Below are 23,244 nucleotides of genomic sequence, written 5' to 3'. Positions count from 1 at the left end.
TGTGAGGTCACAGCTTGCATCTGTCTCCTCTAGCTGGGGTATCTTGAGGGAGATTTTGGAGACAAACACAGCCCGGATGAAGGAACGTCTTAGTGTGGCTGCCCTCCTTGCCCCCAGATACCAGCATGTTTAGAGCTTGTGTTCTCTTCCAGTATCTGCCATCCCCGCCTGTCCCTGGGCTCCTGGTCTGTGCCCACAGAGCTCTGACTGGCCCCCACGCACATGTTACCTCCGGTGCTCACATTCCTGCAACCCTGTGACCACAACAGGGGACATTACACATTCCTGGCCTATCAGCCAATAGTGTCAAAAAGAACAGAATGTCCTAGGACCTGGCCCAGCCCCCTACTCCACCTGGGCCCCTTCCAGGCCTGGACAGAGCCAGGTAGGTGGGGTTAGAAGTTCAGATGGAAGAGGATGGGGAAGATGGTGGAGCCAGCAGGTGCTCCCAGTTTTGGGGGGGGACCCATTCTCCCTTTCATTCAGGATCCTGGGTGTGAGGCTGACCTGGGATGACCTTGAGGGACCTCAATCAGAAGGGACCCTGTTTTTTGAAAGTTCACTTAAGTTTTCTTTCCCCTGGCCATCTTGCCTGACAGGAGAGTCCCCTTGGAGCTGGTTCCCTCCTCTTCCTCCTCCTCCATCTTCCCTCAGCTCCTTGCCCAATCCTCCACAGTCTGTCTCCCTTTTCTGCCTTCCCTGTTCTCCTGGTTTCCCCACCTACTCTCAGCGATCTTCCTTCCGCTTTTGCCTTCCTGCCTTTTATGTGTAGAATCCTTCGTCCCTGCTTGCTCGGGTTCTCTAAGCCTCGCCTGTCTTCTGTCCCTAGTCTCCTTGCCAGTCATGTTCGCCATCAATCCCTGGCCGAAACTCTTCAGCAGGTACCTGGTTCACCTGTCCCCAGGAGCCCTCCTCCCTGGAGAGCTCCCAGACCAGACTCCTCCTCCGACCCTCCCTCTGCCCTGCTCACCTTTAATTGAGATGCTAATGAGGCTTTTGTCGCTCTCATCCTTGCCCGTGGCCGACGGGCGGTCTCTGGAGCCAGGCACTGCACCTGTCAGGTGAGAGGGTGGAGAGGCTCTGCTGCCAGATTTAACTGGAAAGGAACCAGTCACAGCTCAGCCACACCTGGGAGCCGGGGGCAGGAGGCAGCTCCGGCCTCCTGCAGCCCGCGGTCCCCGAGGCAGAGAAGGAGGTAGCAGGGAGCTGGAAGCCAGGGCTAGAGCCTAGAGAAGAGGAGACAGGGAAGGCAGGGGAGGAAGTGAGGCAGGATCAGAGAGCCTGGCACAGAAAGGGAGACCCAAAGAGAAGCGGGAGTCAGCTGGGCCAAGAGGGCGTGAAAGCTGGAGCCAGCCAAACAGTCCGGGAGGAAAAAAGGGCAAGAGGGAGAGGCGTTAGGCAGGCCGAGTGCCTGAGGAGGAGACCCAGGGAGGCGCTAGCGGGCAAACGAAGGTGGCCTTCGCTGCGAAGCTCTGTGGCCACCCCAGTGAAGCTCAAATCTGCCCGGTTGGCCCCGACTCCAGAAGGTCAGCTGGCTCCTGGGAAGGTGGAGGAGTGTGGGAGGATTGAGGGAGAGTGAACTCGGCGTGGGATGCGGGCACAGTCAGGGGCAGCCCCATTCAGCCTCCATGCTAATGATGCTGGACCACACCAGAGCCCCTGAACTCAACCTTGATGTAGACCTTCGCGCCTCCAACTCACCTAAGGGATCCATGAAGGGCAATAAGTTCAAGGAGCAAGAAGACCCTTGTCCTCCTCAGCCCATGCAAGGACTGGGGAAGGGGGACAAACGTGAAGAGCAGGGGCTGGGCCCGGAACCCTCAGCGCCCCGGCAGCCCACCGAGGAGGAAGAGGCACTGATCGAGTTCCACCGCTCCTACCGGGAGCTCTTCCAGTTCTTCTGCAACAATACCACCATCCACGGTGCCATCCGCCTGGTGTGCTCCAAGCACAACCGCATGAAGACGGCCTTCTGGGCAGTGCTGTGGCTCTGCACCTTCGGCATGATGTACTGGCAATTCGCCCTGCTGTTCGAGGAGTACTTCAGCTACCCCGTGAGCCTCAACATCAACCTCAATTCAGACAAGCTGGTCTTCCCTGCCGTCACTGTCTGCACCCTTAATCCTTACAGGTCAGTCTGTCCGGGTACCGTGGGGGAGGGGTGGCTCCCGTGCGAGAGCATGTGCTTAGCATGCACGAGCCCCCCCGCGCCCCCCCCCCCGAGTTTTACACTCGGCAGCACAAAAGCAAGCAAGCCGGAGAGCAAACAAAAGTGGTCCTGGAGCTGTGAGGCCAGTGAGCTGAGAGGTCAAGGCCTTGCAGGTGCTGTGGAGGTGGATAAGATCTTTGTGGAGAGGGGGTATTTGCTGTGCCGTGGAGTAGGCACCACAGGGGCGGGATGAAGGGTAAGAGAGTGGAATGGGAAAGAGGCCCATCGTGAGCTGTCCCCAAAGTCTCAAGCTGACCTGTGCAGAGGATCACCACTCAGCTGTCCTACCCACCTGCCCAGGTCTCTGACCTTTAAGGGCTTTGGTGTGTTCTGAAGTTTTGGGTTTCATCAATCCTCTTTGCCAGTGTGGGTCTGGAAACTGGGCCGTTACCATGGAGAAGAGAGGAGGGCAGGGCTGGGTGTTTGTATATACCATTCGGCTGCACTCAGTTATGCCACACAGTGAAAACTTAGGGCAAGCCAGACTGTGCGGGGCACCCGGAGGAAGAGAATTGTTGCTAATTCAGGGAGCTTTATGGAGGGCCATTGGTACTGGAGACGGAAAAGCTACAACAAAGTAGAAGTGGGCGTGTAAACAAACACTGTAGCTCACCGTGATTAGTGCAATAAAAACTGGAAGCTGCTCTGCCTTCAAGGAGTATGAGGTCTCTTTGGAGGGTTTGGACGAGGGTAAATGCGCGTGAGCACACCCTCAGGAATGCGGGCAATTATGGATGGTTGGGATAGGTCACACACTTCGGGTGGAGGCTCCTTCAGGTAGCCTGTCATGTCCAAAGATGTGTCATGGATTGACAAAGGTTGGAAAGTCCTGTTCTGGAAAGGTAAAACTGTCCCCATATAATGAACATATAGGGGATCACTTACTGGAGCTGGACACATCAGACCCTTAGAAGTCATCTGCAGCCTCCCGGTGTCACCAGTCTTGGGTAGGGACTGGTATTATCCTCATTTTACATATAGGAAACTGAGGCCAAGAGGCCAAGGCAAGTTAACAGGGTCACCTATCCTGACAGGATCCTGACTTTTCCTGTTAGTTCTATCCCTGCACTGGGCCTTCTCTTGTTCTCAAGAAGTGCGGCTTAGAATAAGTGAAGTTTCCAACCACTTGTCCGGTTCAAGCCTGGGGAGAGCTCTTCCCTTAGCCTCTTCTCTCCTCCGGTTTATCAGTTCTTTCTCACCCGAGGCCAGGTGGGGTGGGGGACATAACAGGCAGAAGGTGCTGGCAGGGGAGGGGCCTGGAAGTATGCTGCAGGCACTCCATAAATATTTGTGGTCACAAAGATGAGGAGATATGGGGAGGCCTGGGGTGAGTCTGCATATTTTCCGAGGTTCTGCTGGGTGCATGACCCTGGGCAGGCCAGCATAAAACACCGGGTATAGACGTGACGCTGCCTATGGGCTCCCGGCTGGAAAGCAGCTGTTTATAAAGAAAGTTTCCTTCTTATGAGATGGTGGCAGCAGAGGAATGGTGACCTCAGAAGGGAACGAGGGACCCCAAGTACAGGAGGAAACTGAAGACCTACTAAGTCCTTGGCTCAGTGTTGGGCGATTTTTAGTCACTAACTCCTTAATCCTGCAAAGTCTAGAGAGGTGGGCATTTTCATACATTTCCTTTGTTGCTTTCTTTCTTTCCTTTTTTAAAGACAGGAACTCGGTGCAGCTGAGGCTGGCCTTGACCTCCTGGGATGACTGGGCACTCGCTGTCATTCCACCTGTGTTATCTCCAGTTCTCAGATGAGGATGGTTGACGTTCACTAGCGTGAAACAGTTACGCCCAAAGCTGCAGAGCTGACAGCGAAGGAAAAAAAATAACAGTAACAATAGCAAATGCATGCTTATGTCGCGGATGGCTTTCCAGATAATTCTAAACCTGAATGAAATATTATGAAATGGGCCAGGTGGAGGCAGAGGCAGGCAGATCTCTTGTGAGCTGCAGGCCAAACTGGTCTGTGTGGTTCCGGGACAGTCAGAGCTCCGTCACGTTGTTAGCTGTCTCTCAAGCCGCAGGCAGAATGTATGTAGGAGATTCCTGCTCGGCTGCCCTGTCCACCTGCTTAGGTATCTGACCTTTAAGAAAGGAAATATTATTAAACAACTTAACCCCACAACAGACTTGGGGAACGGGTACCGCTATTTTGTCCTTCCGATAGATGGGGAAACGGATGCCCAGACAGTTGAACTCAGACAGCTGGGAGGTGGTGAAACTGGGATGCTAGAATCACTTCCAACTAAGAGCTGCGCCTCTCGGGTCAGCTTCCTGAATAAGAAGGGCAGAAGAAGACAGAACACTCACCCGCCCTGGGATGGCATGTATCTCCAATAACGAGTGCCCACGATAAGAAAACACCAGCTGCAGGTGCATAGGAGCCGCTCTCCCCAGAGTGAGGTGTAGCTCTTTTCACTATTATTAGCCCACTGGGAAGCAGGAACTCTTTGCCATCTATGTGGGGTTCATAGTTCAATGACAAGGTGAACATTTCATTGTATTGCGAAGGAAAAGGGTTGGTTTTTTTAAAATACTTCTTTTAGATTTATTTATTTTATGTATATGAGTACACTGTCGATGTCTTTAGACACACCAGAAGGGGGCATCAGATCCCATTAGAGGTGGTTGTGAGCCACCATGTTGTTGCTGGGAATTGAACTCAGGACCTCTGGAAGAGCAGCCAGTGCTCTCTCAACTGATTGATCTCTTGAGTCCAGCAAAAGTTTTTACAGCATGAGTTGTTATTTATTTGGGGCACTGGCTATCCATAAAAGATGTCTTAGGTCACTAGGGGTCACATTCTACATGGCCTGGGTCAGCTCATTAAAACATGGACTTTTAAACTGGGAAGTGGTGGTTCACCTTTAATCCCAGCATTCAGTAGGCGAAGGCAGGCAGATCTCTGTGAGTTTGAGGCCTGCCCTGTCTACAGAGTGAATTCTAGGACAGCCAGGACTATACAGAGAAACTGTGTCTTAAAAAAAGAAGAAGAAGAAGAAGAAGAAGAAGAAGAAGAAGAAGAAGAAGAAGAAGAAGAAGAAGAAGAAGAAGCAGAATTATCTTGACAGCCTAAGAGAGATTGCAGCAAAGGTCTGTTGTGAATAGCTCTTCCTAAAAAAATGATGAATCCTGCTTAGAGGCAACAGTAGTTGCCCTGAGCCAAGCCTGCCCAGAGGCAATGACAGTCCTATCAATAAGGCTAGAATTCAGCACAGTGCCCATACTCACCACCTGGCTGTCCTTACTCTCACCAGCACAGGAAAATCATTGGCTCTTAAATTGCCATCACTGGAACTGACCACCACGAGAGCTCAGAGCCCATGAAAGAGATCTGGATAAGGGCTACTTGTTGGGGATCTACATGCGAGTGTGTTATGATACAAGCTGATGCTGTAAGGTCTCTGTGTGTGCCCCATTCATGTTGTTCAGGGCTGCTTGGGAGAGAAGGGGCTGGGAAATTGATCAAAGGGAGGAGTGTCAAGTGTGGGCTGGATGGAGCAGAGAGTAGGGCTAAGCACACAGGTACACACTGCCACCAAAAAAAAGAGACTGATTTCCGTCCTGTTCTCAGCACTGCCAAGTTTCCCGGAATGCTGGCAGAGAGTGCAGGTCCCTGGGTGGATGTTTGGGAGCCCATCAAGTATCTCAGGGATGGAGGAGTAGATATACATGGGAAAATATGTGTGTGTCAGCCCCCAAACCTCTTAGGATTTCTATATCCTGCCAACCTGTCTTATACAGAGGCGAGTCAGAGGGGAGACTAGCTTCAGAGAAAGGTTGCTGGTAGCCAACTTCAGTTTTTAGCCTTAGAAGGAGTAGTGGAAAAAAACAAAACAAAACTACGAAGTTAAGTCAAACAAGCCCTGGTTTAAAGCTTATTCAAAGCTCAGTGTTTTCCAGATGAGGGACTTTAGGGTAGTTGCCTAGTGTAACTACCTCGGTGTCCTGGGTTGTGGAATAAGACAGTAAGGCCTGGTGACGTTGGATTGGGGGCAGGGAATCACCCACCTCCTACAGGGCCAGGGCAGACAGACAGGGGTGAGGGCGATGAGCATGGCCCAGGAAGGAAGTCAAGGCCGCATGCGATGGGCCATCTTGCTAGCATCCCATCAAAGGGGTTTTGGTTCTTTGTTTACCTCCTGGTATCAGGACAGACCTGAGGGCTTTACTGTGCTTTGGTCAGTGGCCAGTTCTCCCAGCACTGCTGTCAGCCAAGGGTTCTGAATCCTGTCAGACAAAAGCCGAGAAGTGTCCTTGGGGTCTGAAAGATCCCTGCGTGAAACCTGACTTCTGCAGGGACCAAGGGTTGGGAGACAAACAGGTGAGCGTGTGCTTGTTGGCGTTCAGTCCAGAAAAGGCAAGAGGAAGCTGAATGCTTGATTGTCACTGAGCAGAATTCGGTTCAGGGATGACATAGGCTCAGTGGGGAAGATGAAGACAGACAGGCAGCAATGTGGTGGTGGATGGAGGTGGTGTCATAGAAAGCGTCCCAGCAGAGCTGGGGACCTGGGTTCTTCCTGTATGACGCTGAGAAAGTTAAAGTGACACCTTTTCTGGACATCTGGCTCCCGTCTATGTCTTCTTGAGGCCTGGCCATCTTTACTTAGTGTCCCTGAGTACTTCCTAATTTTATCTTTCCAGGGCTTTATGTGGCAGGCTGACCTAGTACTGTGTCCACTCTCCAGATGGGCAAAGGTTGGATGCCTTCCCCAACGTGACATAGCTGGGGCACCAGAGAGCCCTTCCAGCAGGGGGCAGTGTGTAAGAGCTCTTGTGGTCTTCCGGGGACAGACTAGGGGACACTGAAAAGCTAGAGCACATTCTGACTCGCACCCTGGCCACATTGTCTTGGAAAAGGGCATGGCATTGGTATTAGACCAGATTGTGAAGCAGCATATGTAATGGATATTCCCGGTCCTCAGAAGGGCTCATCCGAGCTGGCATGGCCATTCTTGGAATCATCAATACTGAATCAGTCTCTCAGAAGGCCTTGGGCACACACCTTGGACCTGTTTCCTTCTGTGAGGGGATGAGGGGCCAGCTGGATTTTCAGGATAAAAATAGAGCCAAAAGGAGAGAATCGTGTAGCTCTGAACTGGACAGTGGAACTTTGGGACCGTACTTGAGATTTTAAGTAACCTTGGGCTGCAGGTGTGGCTCAGTGGTGGAAAATGGAGGAAGGGCAGAGCGTTGTAAGGCCCTGGGTTTGGCACCACAAAACAAAGCAAAATAAAACAAAACTAACCAGTGCTTGTGTCAGACCCCAGATGCACTAATCTCACATCTCTGGTAATAGCATACTTCACTGGTGCTCAAAGCTGTTTTATTATTATTATTATCATTATTATTATTATTATTATTATTAGTAGTAGTAGTAGTAGTAGTAGTAGTAGCATTTAGACAGTGTCTTTTTTTTTTTCTTCAAAGATTTATTTATTTTATGTATTAGTACACTGAAGCTGTCTTCAGACATGCCAGAAGAGGGCGTCAGGTCCTATTACAAATGGTTGTGAGCCACCATGTGGTTGCTGGGAATTGAACTCAGGACCTCTGGAAGAGCAGTCAGTGCTCTTAACTGCTGAGCCATCTCTCCAGCTCCTAGACAGTGTCTTATCTTGTATCCCTGGTTGGTCTGGAACTCTGTGTGTAGACCAGGCTGGCCTTGAACTCACAAAGATCCACCTGCCTCTGCCTCCCAAGTGCTGAGATCAAAGGTGTGTGCCACCACACCTGACTCTTGAATTTTTCTTTAAATGACATTTAATAGTCAAAATATTGGGCACTTACAGCCAATTCTTCACACACACACACACACACACACACACACACACACACACGTTATTTTTTGAGACAAGGTTTTACTATGTAGCCCTGATCGATCTGGAAATTACTATGTATATCAGGCTGGCCTACAACTCACAGAGATCTCCTTGTTTCTGCCTCCCCAATGCTGGGATTAAAGATGTGTGCCATCATGCCTGGCACAGCAAATATTTTAAAATTATTATTATTATTATTATTATTATTATCATCATCATCATCATTATATTTCAAGTGTAGAAGTGTTTTGCTTGAATGTATGTATGTCTTTGTATCCATGGAGGCCAAAAGAGGATGAATCTCCCGGAACTGAAGGTATAGATGGTTGTGATCTACCTTATAGGTGCTGAGAACTGAACTCAGGTCATCTGGAAGAACAGCCATTACTCTTAGCCTCTGAGGCATCCCTCCACGACCCTCCCTCCCCCCCTTGACAGTAAAAATTAAACTCAGTTAGTATAAGTCCCCGCAGCGTTTTTTCTTTTCCACAATTGTTTTGGGCACAGCAGGTTCTTTACAACAGGTGTTGTAGTGGCACGTACCTGTACCTCAGCTACTCATGAGGCTAAGGCAGGAAGGGTCCAACTTTGAAGTCAGTCTGAGCTTCCCAGAAACTGCATTCTGAAGACATCTTAGACATACCTGCTACTCCCTTTAAACGTGTTTGCTGAACGTGGGGTCTGGATCGTATGTGATGTAAAAATCAAGTTGGGAGACACATGACATGGGTAGCTGTATGATTTCCTTTTTAAAAAAAAATTATATCTTACTTGGTTTTCTTTAAAGATTTATTTATTATATGTAAGTACACTGTAGCTGTCCTCAGACATACCAGAAGAGGGCATCAGATCCCATTACAGATGGTTATGAGCCACCATGTGGTTGCTGGGAATTGAACTCAGGACCTCAGGAAGAGCAGTCAGTGCTCTTAACCACTGAGCCATCTCTCCAGCCCCTGTATGATTTCCTATATTTTGGTCTCCAGCAGGGTTCCAGTGTGCTCTTTGGTGTAAGAAGTCTTGCTTATATCTATAAAATTTTCAGACTTAAGATGTTATTTTAAGAAAAAAAAACACTTTAGTACGTGCGAAGATCTGCTAGTGTAAGCCACGTGTGCGAGTGTGGATGGAATCCAGAAGAGGGAGTCAGATTTCCCTGAAGAAATTGGAGTTATGGGATTGTGACTGCGCAGGTGTGGGTGTTGAGAACTGAGCCTGGATCCTCTGGAAGAGCGCCAAGTGTTCTTAAATGGCAGGCTATCTCTCCAGCCCCAGTGTGGGTTATTAAAAATATTTTCCATTTGTTGCTCGTATTTAGAAATGTAGTTAATATTTGTGGGATTTTTTTGTTTTTACATCTTGCAGCCTGGTTTAGTTGATCATCTCTGCTTTGTTTCTTAGACTGTAATTCTAAGGATGTAATACAGCCTGTATTGAGAATGAACAATGTAAGGATTTATATGGAATAGTGTTTGGGTCCCTCCCATATCTCATTAAAATGTCTTTGGGAAGGGGCAAAGGTGGGAACTTCATCTGGTGTTTTCAAAGCAGTGCAGGGAGATTCTCAAAGTGTAGCTGCTGAGAAGCCTCAAAATTTAAAGGCATTCCCAAAGCCAAAAGGGTCAGGGAGGGCCACCTGAGCTAAGGGACCGGTCTCTTTTTCTTTCTGTTCAAATACATCTCCTACACTCTCCAGCCGACAGTTCTGGAGCCTTTATTGAGCCCTCATAGGATGATTGATCCCTCGGTGTTTATGAAGAACACCGTGGCTCTTCCAGGCCAGGAATTCGGCGGGCCGCCCCTAGACCGACCTCCTCCCTATCGGCTTTTTCAGATACACTGAAATTAAAGAGGAGCTGGAAGAGCTGGACCGCATCACGGAACAGACACTTTTCGACCTGTACAAATACAACTCTTCCTACACTCGACCGGCTGGGGCCCGCCGCCGCAGCACCCGCGACCTACGGGGTGCTCTCCCGCACCCCCTGCAACGCGTGCGCACTCCACCTCCGCCCTACCCCGCCCGCTTGGCGCGCAGCTCGTCTTCCAGCGTACGCGACAACAATCCCCAAGTGGACAGGAAGGACTGGAAGATCGGCTTCCAACTGGTAAGCACCGCCCCTCAGTCCCGGGCTCACCCAACGCGCTCGCCTGGGCCCACCCCATCAGACTGAGAGACCTGATGGACAACTACGTGAGCAAATGAATGAATGAATGTTAGCATAGGATAAGTGGAGGGAAGTAAAAACCTGTCGCAAAAAAATACACAATGCTGAATTCTGGTCCCTACTGATGGGACTCAATTGAGACCCTCTCCTGAAGAACTGAGGTTTGTTCTTCAAGCCTGTAACAGAGTAAGTAAATGAGACAGACAGTAAAATGAGATGTGTGTGTGTGTGTGTGTGTGTGTATACACACACGTGAGCGTATATGTGTGTAACCCAGATCCTTGCCCATGCTTGACGAAAGCTCTTCCACTGAGCTATATCCCTAGACCCTAAACGTGTAGACTGAAAAGAAAGAGTATGAGGAAATGGGACAGAGGGTCATGAAGTGAAGGAGAAAGGGAGGTCCAGGTAAGATGGGCTGAACCATCAGCACACGGAAGTTCTAGGCCCATGTCTGTTGTGGGAACAAACCTCTGATCCTAGCAGCTACTCTTGCTTCTTTTCCTGCCTGGTTGTATAAGTATACAGCGAGGAGACACTGCCTACCACTGCCCCAATCTCATGGACCTCTGGCTTGCTCTCCTAGGGGCTTCTAGGAGAGTTCATTTCTCCCCTTCTGTTCTACCTCCACCCCCTGTTCCCTGTCCCTACCATCAGCCCTCAGAACACTTCCCCTCTCAGTCCTTGACCTTGGTGGTTCTCTGATGTGCTTTGACATTTCTGTCTCTGTGCAGTGCAACCAGAACAAATCAGACTGTTTCTACCAGACATACTCATCCGGGGTGGATGCCGTGAGGGAGTGGTACCGCTTCCATTACATCAACATTTTGTCCAGACTGCCCGACACCTCACCCGCTCTGGAGGAAGAAGCCTTGGGCAACTTCATCTTCACCTGTCGCTTCAACCAGGCCCCCTGCAATCAGGCGTGAGTAGGCCTTGACGGCTCAGTTGTTCCTCAGAATTGCCTTGCCTGGGTCCTCCTTAGGGCTCAGGGAGTCCATGGTGGTTAGGTAAAGAGATGATGTAATGCAGGTGCCCGAGACTGTGCCCAGCATGCCGTCGGTCCGTAGACGGGAGTGTGTTAAGCTCCATGGACGCCAGGTCCCAACCTGGGTTCCCACTACGGTTCTGTCTCTTCAGGGCCTGGTGACTTCCATTTCACATTCTTCCTCAGAGTCTTTTCTTTGTAAAAATGGAAACAAATCCAAACACAAGAAAGGTTTATCCGGTAAATATTTCTGACTGTGTGGAACATGTGCCAGACACTGCTGTGGGCACTGGGACGTATTACAGGAAAAAATATGTTTAGTCCTTGCCCAGTTGGCATTTCACTCAAGTGATGAAGACCAGTCACGTCACGTGCGTGAGATGACAAATATGAGGTCACTTTATACACTTTAGGGTATGATGGGGGTCAGAATGTGAGGTCACTTTGTACCCTGTAGGGCATGGTGGGCTCAGTTCTCTTGCACCCAAACAGGTGAAGCAACATGCCCAGAGACATGCTTAGGCTGGACCAAGGATGCACTACAGGCACTGTCCCTCGGGGATAATTTCTGTCACAATGTCCTTCTAAAGAGATCACAGCCACCTGTTCAAGCTCTCTAAGAGCTGGTACAAGGTAGAAGTGAGGGAGGCTCCCTTCTGTAGCTGCCTATTCCTGCTTTCTCCTCTACCTCTGCTCCTCGGTTTTCAAGGGCCACCTTGCTTCTGGCTGTCACTGAGGCAGTGTCTCTATAGGTGACCCTTCCCTCCAGTGGCAGTAGGTAGGACCAGGTGTCACCTGCTTCTCCTCCGGCTTCTCACTCTGGGCTCACACACAGCTCTGTCCTGCCTGCTCTTTGTTTGTGTAGGGATAAACAGGAGCAGCTGGGAAGTGAGGTAGCTAAGCCTGGGCCAGCCCCACCTGCAGCCAAGCCTCTCTGTCACCTTCCACCTAGAGTTTCTGTCCCAATCCTCTCCCTTTGTCCACTCCAAGCTCTTGCCTCCCTTCCCGGCAGGTGCACCGTTCATCTTAGTCTGACTTTCTGCCTCCCAGTTCTTGCTTCGACCTTCACAGGAAGACTTTGTCCATTTCTGTTGCTATAACAGGATCCTATAGACCAGTTGGCTTATGAAGAAAAGAAGTTCATTTCTTATAGCACTAGAGGTTGAAAAGTCAAAGTCAAATAGCCTGGTTCCGGAACCTGATGAAGACTCCCACAGCATAGCATAGCAGAAAGCAGAAGGGAAAGTGAGCGTGTGAAAGAGAGTCAGGAAGGGCGGCCTGACTGAATAATAGTTCACGTTTTCGTAGCTAACCCTCACTAGAACTCCGTGGTCCTGTCTCTTCCCATTGAAGCCCATCTCCAACACACTGGAAAGTAATTTTCCAACCCAAGAATTGTTACATTAACTATTCGAGTCAAAATCCTTTCATGTAGGAGCTAGAGAGACTCAGCAGTTAATAGCGTGCTGGCTGCTCTTGCAGAGGACCCAGGTTCCATTCCCAGCACCCACATGCGGCTCACACTTGTCCTTAACTCTAGTTCCACGGGATCTGACACCCTTTTCTGGCCTCCAGGAGTGTCAGGCATGCTCGTGGAACACAAATGTACAAGCAGGCAGAGCATTCTTTCACACACATACAATCAACATAATAAAATCCTCTGCTGACTTGTGGCTTTCTGTTTCTAACTGCACTTCCTTAGCTTGGCCTCCCCTACCGACCCTCCCCCTTCATGGCCTCCTGGACCCTCCCCTTCATGGCCTCCCCTTCTCGTTCCTCTTCTCTTTTGGTTTTCTTTCTCCTTTTGTTTTTTTGTTCTGAAGATCAAAGCCAGGCCCCCACAATGTGCAAGCAAGCACTCCACCACTGAGCTCCGTCCTCAGACATAATCTTCTTAATAACACACAGTAAAAGTCTTCCCTTTCATATGTACAGTTTAGTGGTTTTAAAAATATGTTTAGAGTTGTGCAACTACTGTCATTATCTAATTTAGAACATTTTCCTCCCCCATCCCCTAGGAACCCATTTACTTGTTAGCAGTTCCCCATTCCATCCCTTTCAAGCCCTGGGAACCACTAATGTGCTTTCTTGTCTCAATGGACTGTTCCTTACAGGGATTTCATACAAGGGGTAAGGATGTAGCTCAGTGGCAGATTGATTGTCTAGCATTTATTAGGTTCTGGGATGGAGATATATATCTCCATCCCACATATATACATACATATATACACATATATGTATATACACACACATATATGTATACATGTGTATATATGTATATACATATATACATGTATGTGTGTATATGTATGTATATACATATACACACACACACACACACACACATATATGGCATCTTTTGTGACTGGTGGCTTCTTTCACTTAGCTTATATTTTCCAGGTTTATCTATGCTGCGGCATTTGTCAGAACTTATGCATGAGCAATTAATACAGCGTTGTGTTGTATAGACATATCACATCTTTCTGATATGGAGTGTGCGTACTCTTTGACCTCTATGAAGGACCCTGATGTGGATGTCCCTGAGTAAGGCGTTATACTGCTGATGGTTTAGTTTTGCACGGACTGCAGCCAGAGTGCAGTGCTGGGTCCCATAGCTGTTTGCCCAGGGATACAGGTCCTTCTGTTCCCAGCAGCAACCCTGAGGCATCTACATTTTCCACATCTGCTTGTTATTGTCTCTTAAAAACAAACAAGCAAGCAGACAAAAACCACCTTTCCTCGTTTGTATTTGTGCCTGTGAATGGGTGGAGGCCAATTTTCGGGAGTCGGTTTTCTCAACCATAGGGCAGCAAGTGTGGTGGCCGGTCCGTTTGTCTTTCTCCCTTTAGACAATGTCACCAATCACTACCACCTCAGTGGGAAGCTAACACAGTTCACTAAGTACTAATACTTTAACTTGGTCTCAGTTCTCTATCCTACTGGTTTCTGGGATCTGCATTTGACGGAAGAGGAGAGTAAAAATCTTGTTTGGCTTTTTTTCTAGTATTTGCTACAGTTGGTGTTTACTTATAAGGTGTTGAATCTAGAGCCTTTTTGTCTTTTTCTCTTTTTTTGGACAAGGTCTCAGTCTTCCCAGGCTAATGTGGAACTCTCTCTCCCCAGGTAGACTCCTTGTAGCAACAATTCTCTCGTACCAACCTTCCGAGTGTGAGATTACAGGAGTGCATCTCCACACCTAGATTGGGGCTTTTAAAAATTTCATTTCTGTACACACACCCATGTATACACATACATGCTGTGGTGTACTTGTAGAGGTCAGAGGACCTGTGGAAGTCAGTTCTGTCCTTCCACAATGTGGATCCTGGGGGTTGAACTCACATTGTCAGTCTTGACAGCAAGCACCTTTACCCGCTGAGTCATCTTGCTGGCCCAAGGCTTAACTCTTAACCATCACATGATTTGGCTTCTCAATGGACACTGTACTAATGTGTTTAATGTACATTTCCTTGTACATGCATTTACAACGTCTATATTTCATTTACATAAGTGATCTTGTATGTTATAGGTCTTATTTTATCTTCTAAGTTACAAAACAAAACTTTCCTAAGCTCTGTATTTAAGACCCATTCATGACACTCCATCCGATCCATTGACTTTACCTGCTATGTGCCATCCGTCCTGGTGGGAATCCACCACATTGTGCCCTTCCCCCCTCCCAGTGAGTGGCCTCTAAGGTAGAGCTCTCCTCTCTACATCCAGCCCAACTCTAAAAACGCTGGCTTTCTCATACAGCCTAACATGAGCCCCAGTGTTTCACTTCCTGGGCCTTTGGTTTTCAAAGCCAGCAGACTATCCTGGGTCTTCTGGATTTGCTCTCCTCATTTCACAGAGGAAGTGAATGACCTTGGGAGACCTTGGGCTAGTTCAAAGCCACCTGAGCAGAGCCACACCCACCTCTGGTCATTGTCCCCTCTTACTCCTCTGCTGGTCACAGGCCAGAGACTCCTGTCTGTTTGGTTCCCACTTCCATCTCCTGCATGGCTGGGAGTAGAACACAGGTCCCTTCTCCCCACATGGCTCTCAGAACCTGTGATTTGCTGTCAATCTGTCTGCTGTGGTACTGTGGCTGTGTGATTTCCTCTTGATTCCCAAGCCTGTTATAGACCGGCTGTTATCACTGGACCTGTTAATGTGGTGTGCAGAGGCCGGTGGAGGAGGCTTGGCTTTGTTACTGCCCTGTGCTCTGAACTTTTTCCCTTCAGCCCCACACTCACTGTGGCCTTAGAATCCCCGCTGACCGGGAAAGGAGAAGGGCACGGTGCGGGGGAGTCTTATCCTGGAACTTGCATAGCAGGTGGTGTCAGCGGATCTAGCATCATGGATGCATCTTAAACACACAGCTTGGAAGAGTTTTATTTTTACTTACTTTTATTTTTAGAAAAAGATAAAGTAATATCTATAACACACAAGATCACGTATATAGATCCCAGGCCTGCCATCACGGTCTGCGTGGTCTTGTATGATATAGAATGGGGACTGTTGGCTGGAGAGACAAAGGAGCGAGCACAGGCCTACCTCCCAGTGCTGTGCAGACACTGGAGGTGACAGGAGCCTGGTGCTCCTTAGGCCTGGAGGGGAATTTCCTCTGCCTCATCTCATGCTCCTGGACTCCTGTACTTCCCTCTCTGATCCTGTTATCCTGGTTCCCTTGCCTACTAAGGAATTATTCTCAGTTCCACCACCCCATGTATGGGAACTGCTACACTTTCAACAACAAGAACAACTCCAATCTCTGGATGTCTTCCATGCCTGGAGTCAACAATGGTGAGCAGCTCCTGTCCCCATGATGCCCTTACTCACCTCAGCCTTACAGTCTAGAGATGCTGCTGGGTGCCTTCTGGGTCTTACCTTGATATGCCTCTTGACATTCTGCAAGGGTCTGCCATGTTGATTCTCCCCCAAAGTCCCCCACAGATCATTCTAGGCATGGAAGGGATTCTGTCCTTTAAGTTAGCCCAAAAACCAGCTCTAGGTCCACCCGAGGGGTTTACTGGCCTTGTTCCACAGGAGACGGAGGGCTCTGTGAGGGCGAGAGGGTGGGTCTCCATCCCGATCTCTTCTCTTGCTGCATCCCCAGGTTTGTCCCTGACACTGCGCACAGAGCAGAATGACTTCATCCCCCTACTGTCCACAGTGACAGGGGCCAGGGTGATGGTACATGGACAGGATGAGCCTGCCTTTATGGATGATGGTGGCTTCAATGTGAGACCAGGCGTGGAGACCTCCATCAGCATGAGAAAGGCAAGGATATTCTGATTGGGAACCTGGAAGGAGAACCCCACTGGAGGGAGAGGAAGACTTGGGAAATGGGAGGCAGATTTGACAGCAGGACACTGAAGGGAGGTCACATGACATGGAGGCCTTTGGGAGCAGAACCAGATAGGGGGGCCCTTGGGAAGCAAGGCTTTTTGAGAAAAACTCAGGTGCTAAGAAGGGTTCAGGATGTTCTTAGGACTTCAGAGGATTCGCTAAACCCATGCACAGCCTTCAAAGTGGTCCAAGGTGGGCTGTTTGGGGAGCTGGAGCGTGCGTTGAAATGGGGAGGCTGGCAGGGTTGAGCTTGAACTTGGGAATGAAGGAAGACTGAAAAGCCAGGGTGAAGTCCGAGTCACTCTCTCTGCCCCCTCCCCTGTGATCCCTTGATGTGCGATGTTTTGCAGGAAGCCCTGGACAGCCTCGGCGGCAATTACGGCGACTGTACTGAGAACGGCAGCGACGTCCCCGTCAAGAACCTTTACCCTTCCAAGTATACGCAGCAGGTATGGAGAGGGATGGAGAGGAAGTAGGTTGGGAGCGGTAGGGTAGGGTTGGGCCAGACCTGAAGCCTCTCTTGCTTCTCCCTCTCCTCCAGGTGTGCATTCACTCCTGCTTCCAGGAGAACATGATCAAGAAGTGTGGCTGTGCCTACATCTTCTACCCTAAGCCCAAGGGCGTAGAGTTCTGTGACTACCGAAAGCAGAGCTCCTGGGGTGAGCCAGGGAGCCCCTGTCTGGAGCTCACCTCCTTTTCCCTAGGTGCCTGGCTCCCAGAGGCCTTGTCTGGGATGGCTCACTCCTACCTGGCCTAGTCTCCTTAGTCTTTGCCTCTGTTTTTCCCCACCCCCACCCTGCTCTTCCTGTCTTTGGCTTTTGTGCATTAGTGAAGGAATTGCCCTGTTTAAAAATAACCTATAGCAGAAGGAAGGAAGCACGCGTGTGTGTTTGTGTGTGTGTGTGCGCGCACACGCGCATGTGTGTGTGTGATGTGTGCTTGTGCCACGTGGGTCATAGGTTGGACACTGTTCAAGCTCAGGGGCTTTGCCCACTGAACCAACATCTCTCCCCCAGGGATTCAATCTGTAAATCAAAGGTTAGAAATTGTTTTTACCTGGAGCAGGGCACAACACAAGTTGGAGAGCGCTGGCAGAGCCTGCTTATCCGGCAATTGTCTTGAACACACCCTTTTCCTTCTGTGGCATGGCTATCCTAGGCTGCTGGAAAGAAAATATCCTGACAGGAAGCTGTGGGGTTGCAGGCTCTGTCTGCACAGACTCTGTCTCAGACCCCTCATCCCAGGGATTTACACACTCTGTTCTCTAGCAGGCTAAGAGAGGAAGGAAGTGGGCCATTGCTGAGAGGGAAAGGCACCAAACACAATGGACACAGAAAGACCCCTGTGGAGTTGTGTCACCTCTGCCCCAGTCCCATCTGTGGTATCTGCCTCCTTTCTTGCTTGGCCCACTCTGACAGTCACTGCTCTTGTCAGGACAGGCTCTCCCTCCTCTCCCCTGCTTACTCCCCCCACCCCCACCCCTGCCTCCTGTCTCTGCTGCCTATCCCTATGAGCCTATGCCTCTTGCCCTCTGCCTCTTGCCCACTGCTTCCTCCCCTACCTCCTTTCCCTCCCCCTGCCCCCTGCTACACCCTACAGCCCCTGCCCCCTCCTATACCCTACAGCCCCTGCCCTCTGCCCCCTGCCCCCTTCTACACCCTACAGCCCCTGCCACCTGCTATACCCTACAGCCCCTGCCCCCTGCCCCCTTCTACACCCTACAGCCCCTGCCCCCTGCTATACCCTACAGCCCCTGCCCCCTGCCTACACCCTACAGCCCCTGCCCCCTGCTATACCCTACAGCCCCTGCCCTCTGCCCCCTGCCCCCTTCTACACCCTACAGCCCCTGCCCCCTGCCTACACCCTACAGCCCCTGCCCCCTGCCCCCTGCCTACACCCTACATCCCTTGTCCCCTGCCCCTAGTCTTGGAGGATCACAGAATGTCAGAACTGAAGGAAACTCAGAGGCCCCTTTATTGGATGGGCAGACAGAATCCTAGAGGGGAGAGGAGACAGGACAGTGGAGGTTCTGGCTTGGTGACAGCTCCCCTCTTCTCCTCCCTGCTTTTTAACAATTCTAAGTTCTTTTTTATATTAATTTGTTTACCCAAACAGGGTCTCACTACATAGCTCTGGCTGTCTTGGAACTCGCTATGTAGACTAGGCTGGCCTCAAACTCACAGAGATCCTTCTGCCTCTGTCTTCCAAGTGCTGGGATTAAAAGTGTGGGCCACTATACCTGGCCTTCTTTCTGAGTTCTTGTGGCTTAGGAAAATCCGAGAGAAAGTGTGCAGGTGAGGGAGATGGGCTAGAGCTAACGGCAGCATGGTGCCCTTCCTAAGTCTTCTTCCCCAGAAAAAGCAAGATTTCCCCAGAGAAAGATTCCCACTAGATCCCAGCACGGTGGGTAGAGGGTTTGTGTCAGAAATGGAGGACTTGTGTGTACCATGGCACATCCCCCAGTCTCTCTGTGTCTCTGTGTCTCATCTGTCTGTCTGTTTTTGTGTTTCTGTCACACACACACATTTCCATTTACACACCTATACTATAACAAAATAGTATTTTTAAAAAGATTTATTTATTTATTATATATAAGTACAGTGTGGCTGTCTTCAGACACACCACAAGAGGGCATCATATCTCATTACAAATGGTTGTGAGCCACCACGTGGTTGCTGGGATTTAAACTCAGGACCTTTGGAAGAGCAGTCAGTGCTCTTAACCACTGAGCCATCTCTCCAGCCCACAAAATAGTGTATGTGTGTATATATATAATTTAAATATAAAATTATATATATGTATATATTTAAATTTTTCCTATAGCTCCCCAGTGCCGTTAGGGCCCCATAGGCCCTTTCTTCTCCTTTTCATGTGTCTTACTGAGATGATTTGGATCTTACAGACTTCACTCACTTAAACTGTATGGTTTTAGTTAAATATAGTTGTAGTTCGGGTGTATTGGGCTTTTATTCTGGTCTCATAGTCACTATCTATTTGAGAATTTTATAAACTACTTCCCAAAGAAACTTTGTATCTGTGAGTAGCCCCCTAAGATTCCCAACCCCCACTGCCAGCCACAGGGCAGCCACTTAGTCCCTGAATGGTTCATATGGACGAAGTCATGAACCGATGGCCTTTGCTACTGGCTTCTTTAACTTAACCGTGTTCCCTGGGTCCGTCCATGTTATAAGTCAACACTTTATTCCTTGTTATGACTGAGAAGGATCCTGTTGTACAGATATAAGACTTTTGATTGCTGAGGCAGAATCTCATATTATAGCCCAGGCTGGCTTCAGACTTGCAGCAATCCTCCTGCCTGGGGCTCATGAGTGCCGTGATTACTGTCCTGTATTACCCACCTCTGCTCTACACATTTCCTTCACATACCCTGCTGATGGCTGTGTGGGTGCTAGGAGTTTGTAGTTGTGTGACTAATGCTGCTGTGCACGCTTGTATGTATGTCCTTGTGTGGAGCTGGGTTGTCCAGCCCTTCTGAGGGACTGTCACACTTTGGAGGTGGCTGTCCCATCTCATATTCCCAGCAGCAGTAAATGATGATCCCAGTGGTCCTTGTTGAATTTTGGTTGTGTTTTAACAGTTTTCCTAGTGAGTGTACAATTGTGTCTCATTGTGGTTTAACCCCTTTATGATGCAACCATTGTTCCCATTTTTTTTTTCTGACTTAATTTTTGTGCCTTTTGGACATGTTTATATGGGTGTTCTCGGTCCCCAAATTTCTTAAACAATTTTGTTGTGGTTGTCACTCCCAAGGCACCGTTGAAATGGTCTTGTAAAGTGGGTGGGTGGCCAGGCAGTGTGTAAGGCCTTGCTTGTGGAAAAGGTGGAAATGCCTTCAGAAAACAGGGTTTCTCTAACCTCCTCAGGCTACTGCTACTATAAACTGCAGGGCGCCTTCTCCCTAGACAGCCTGGGCTGTTTCTCCAAGTGTCGGAAGCCTTGCAGGTAAGGCCCTTTCCCTGGGGGTGGGCTTGGCAGTGGCTGCTGAGCCTGGTCGAATGAAGGTAGCTGGGAGATTCCCACTGGGCACTTTTATCTCTCTGCAGTGTGACCAACTACAAGCTTTCTGCTGGCTACTCACGATGGCCGTCTGTGAAGTCTCAGGTAACATAGGGAGTGGGGTGGATGTTCATGTGAACACAGCTGCACACACGATCAAGTGGACATAACACAGTGGTCCTCTGAGTATCATACATGTTGGTATATTTGACTGATACCACCCATCCCTGTATATATGAGGGATATGGAGGTGACCCCTTTGTCCCCTTATTCCCCCCCCCACCCCCAGGATTGGATCTTCTCGATGCTGTCCTTACAGAACAATTACACTATCAACAACAAAAGGTCAGGCCTGCTCCTATGCTCCTGGGTAGGGCACAGGGAGGGGGAGGGTGTGGAAAGAGGTTCTGATGGAGATGTTGGGGAGAGGGTCAGTGGGCGGTATTAACTCTCTACCACTTCTTCCCACTCTCTCCCCTTCCCCAAAGAAACGGAGTTGCTAAACTCAACATCTTCTTCAAGGAGCTGAACTATAAAACTAATTCGGAGTCTCCCTCTGTCACGGTATGACCTGCCTTAGTCAGGAAGCCTATGGATTTCCTGGGGGCTTGGCAGGTAGATGTAAGGGGGGACGGAAGGTCAGTCACCTTGAAAGGTCAGAAGAGTTTGTGCCTCAGAAGCAGAAAACAAGGAAGAGAAAGAGGAGTTCAGGATAAAGGGAAAGAATTAGAATTGGAGAGGGGATCTGGGGGGGTGAGGTGGGGTGGTGGGAGGCACACATGTGTGGCAGACAGCTGGAAGAAGGTCCTTGAGACCTGCCCTGGTTTGTGCTGGTCTCATGACCATTTTTCTGTGGGTGATGACAATCAGGAGCTGCTCCTGCATAGCAAGAAGGCACCAGAGTCCCGGGTGGGCCCCAGGTGGGCCCCAGGTGGGCCCCAGGTGGGTTCCAGGTGGGCCCCAGGTACAAAGGGAGCATCTTGGTAAGGGGATGGGTACTTCTTTCTCCCGCAGATGGTCAGCCTCCTGTCCAACCTGGGCAGCCAGTGGAGCCTGTGGTTTGGCTCATCTGTGCTGTCTGTGGTGGAAATGGCAGAGCTCATCTTCGACCTCCTGGTCATCACACTCCTCATGCTACTACACAGGTTCCGGAGCCGGTACTGGTCCCCAGGACGAGGGGCCAGGGGTGCCAGGGAGGTGGCCTCCACTCCAGCTTCCTCCTTCCCTTCCCGTTTCTGTCCCCACCCTACATCCCCACCGCCTTCTTTGCCCCAGCAGGGCACAACCCCTCCCCTGGCCCTGACAGCCCCTCCACCTGCCTATGCTACTCTAGGCCCCTCTGTCCCCACACTGGACTCTTCTGCCTGTGCTCTGGCGGCACTCTGAGAGAGGAGAGTGCTCCTTTCGCCCAGCCCAGTGCTCCCTTGTAGACTGAAGGACATCTCACTTCAGCCCACCTTCCGCAGCTGCCCCGCTGTCTTTGGTGTGCCTGAAGGAATATGCTAAGGAGGGGGCCCAGGAAGTTGTCCAGAGGACAGGGGCTAATGAGCTGCTCAGAGCTGCCCTGCCCCTGCTTCTGAACACTGCCTTTCACACAAGCACGGACAAGTCCCCTTTTCCCTTGGCTCAGCCAAGCCAAACTTGGAGCTCTGACAAGGAGCTTTCCTGGGAAACGACCAACGCAAATATAAACAAGGCGCAGAAGAGCAGCCACAGCTTTCCTACCCTGTGACCAGAGACTGGCCTGGCCTCACTGCCTTCAGGACACAGATGTCTGCTCCCCTTCTTGAACTTGGGTGGGAAACCCCACCCAAAAGCCCCCTTGTTAGTTCTTTGGCAGTTCCCCTTCCCTCACTCCTCGGGGTGGAGGCTAGGCCGGCATTCTCCTTTCTCAAGACTCTTCTCTCAGTTGATACACCTTACCCAGTGCCTCTGCGTTGCCTCCTTCTTACTTGTGTATGTTTTGGCTGTTTCCTCAGCCTGGACGCCTCCTCTGCCATCCCTTGGTCTATGCATCCTCAGAAACCTGCTCAAAGGCACCATTTCTTTTGTGAACTCGGTGACTCTGTCTCCCCCAGAATTGTCCCTCTCTCGCCTCACCCCCACAGTGTACTGTATTGTGTGTTCACATTATTTTGTGTCTGCCTCCCTGGGTACACGGAACTCCGGTGCTCAGGGATGAGCTTTGCTAGTTTTTTGTATCCTTTTGGTCCAGCCCCATATCCCACTTGGAACGGGTAGGCAGGTACTCAATAAATGCTTGTTCCTTTAAACAGTGTCTGCAGAGCTGGATGGGGCCCCTGTGAGATGGCTAGGGAGGGGCATGCAAGTCCCTGAGGCACTGCTTACATTTTTGGGGGAGGTCTTAGAGCAGAGGGAGGGGATAGGCAGCCAAACTCATCACAGTTATATGTCAACAAGAATAGTTTTCTTCAGACTCCACCCAACTGTGATGTAGCCTCTGCCACCCTCCTCACCCGACACACCCTGGCGGTACCAGACATCACCCAGCTGTGATGTAACCTGCCACCCTCCTTCTCCCCACTGCCCAGATAGAGGAGGAGGAAGAAGAGGAGGTTGAGGAGGGTACTCGACCAGTTCTTCCAGAATGTCAGAGCCTCGGGTAGTCTTATCCACATTGGGAGGGGTAGAGGGAACCCTTTCAACCCAATAAAGAAGCTGGGGGTGGGAGGGTGGGGCAGTGC

The 23,244-nt window shown here is 50.1% G+C and overlaps 1 protein-coding gene across 1 annotated transcript; it reads left to right on the top strand.

Moving 5' to 3' along the window:
* Positions 1 to 1,637: 1,637 nt before the first annotated feature.
* Positions 1,638 to 22,686, top strand: SCNN1A (sodium channel epithelial 1 subunit alpha; the record flags this gene model as incomplete). The annotated part of the gene is made up of 12 exons (XM_080915065.1): positions 1,638 to 2,131; positions 9,870 to 10,143; positions 10,938 to 11,128; positions 15,873 to 15,976; positions 16,290 to 16,453; positions 16,873 to 16,971; positions 17,064 to 17,181; positions 20,407 to 20,485; positions 20,587 to 20,644; positions 20,829 to 20,884; positions 21,028 to 21,103; positions 21,554 to 22,686. 12 exons carry the CDS (start codon positions 1,638 to 1,640, stop codon positions 21,923 to 21,925), a joined length of 2,085 nt encoding a protein of 694 aa, XP_080771191.1. The 3' UTR covers positions 21,926 to 22,686.
* Between the last annotated feature and the right edge of the window lie 558 nt (positions 22,687 to 23,244).

The sequence above is a fragment of the Micromys minutus genome (assembly GCF_963924665.1).
Source record: "Micromys minutus genome assembly, chromosome: 3".
Taxonomy (NCBI): Eukaryota; Metazoa; Chordata; class Mammalia; order Rodentia; family Muridae; genus Micromys; species Micromys minutus.
Note: the sequence above shows the minus strand (reverse complement) of the source record. Positions and strands in the feature narration are given on the sequence as shown.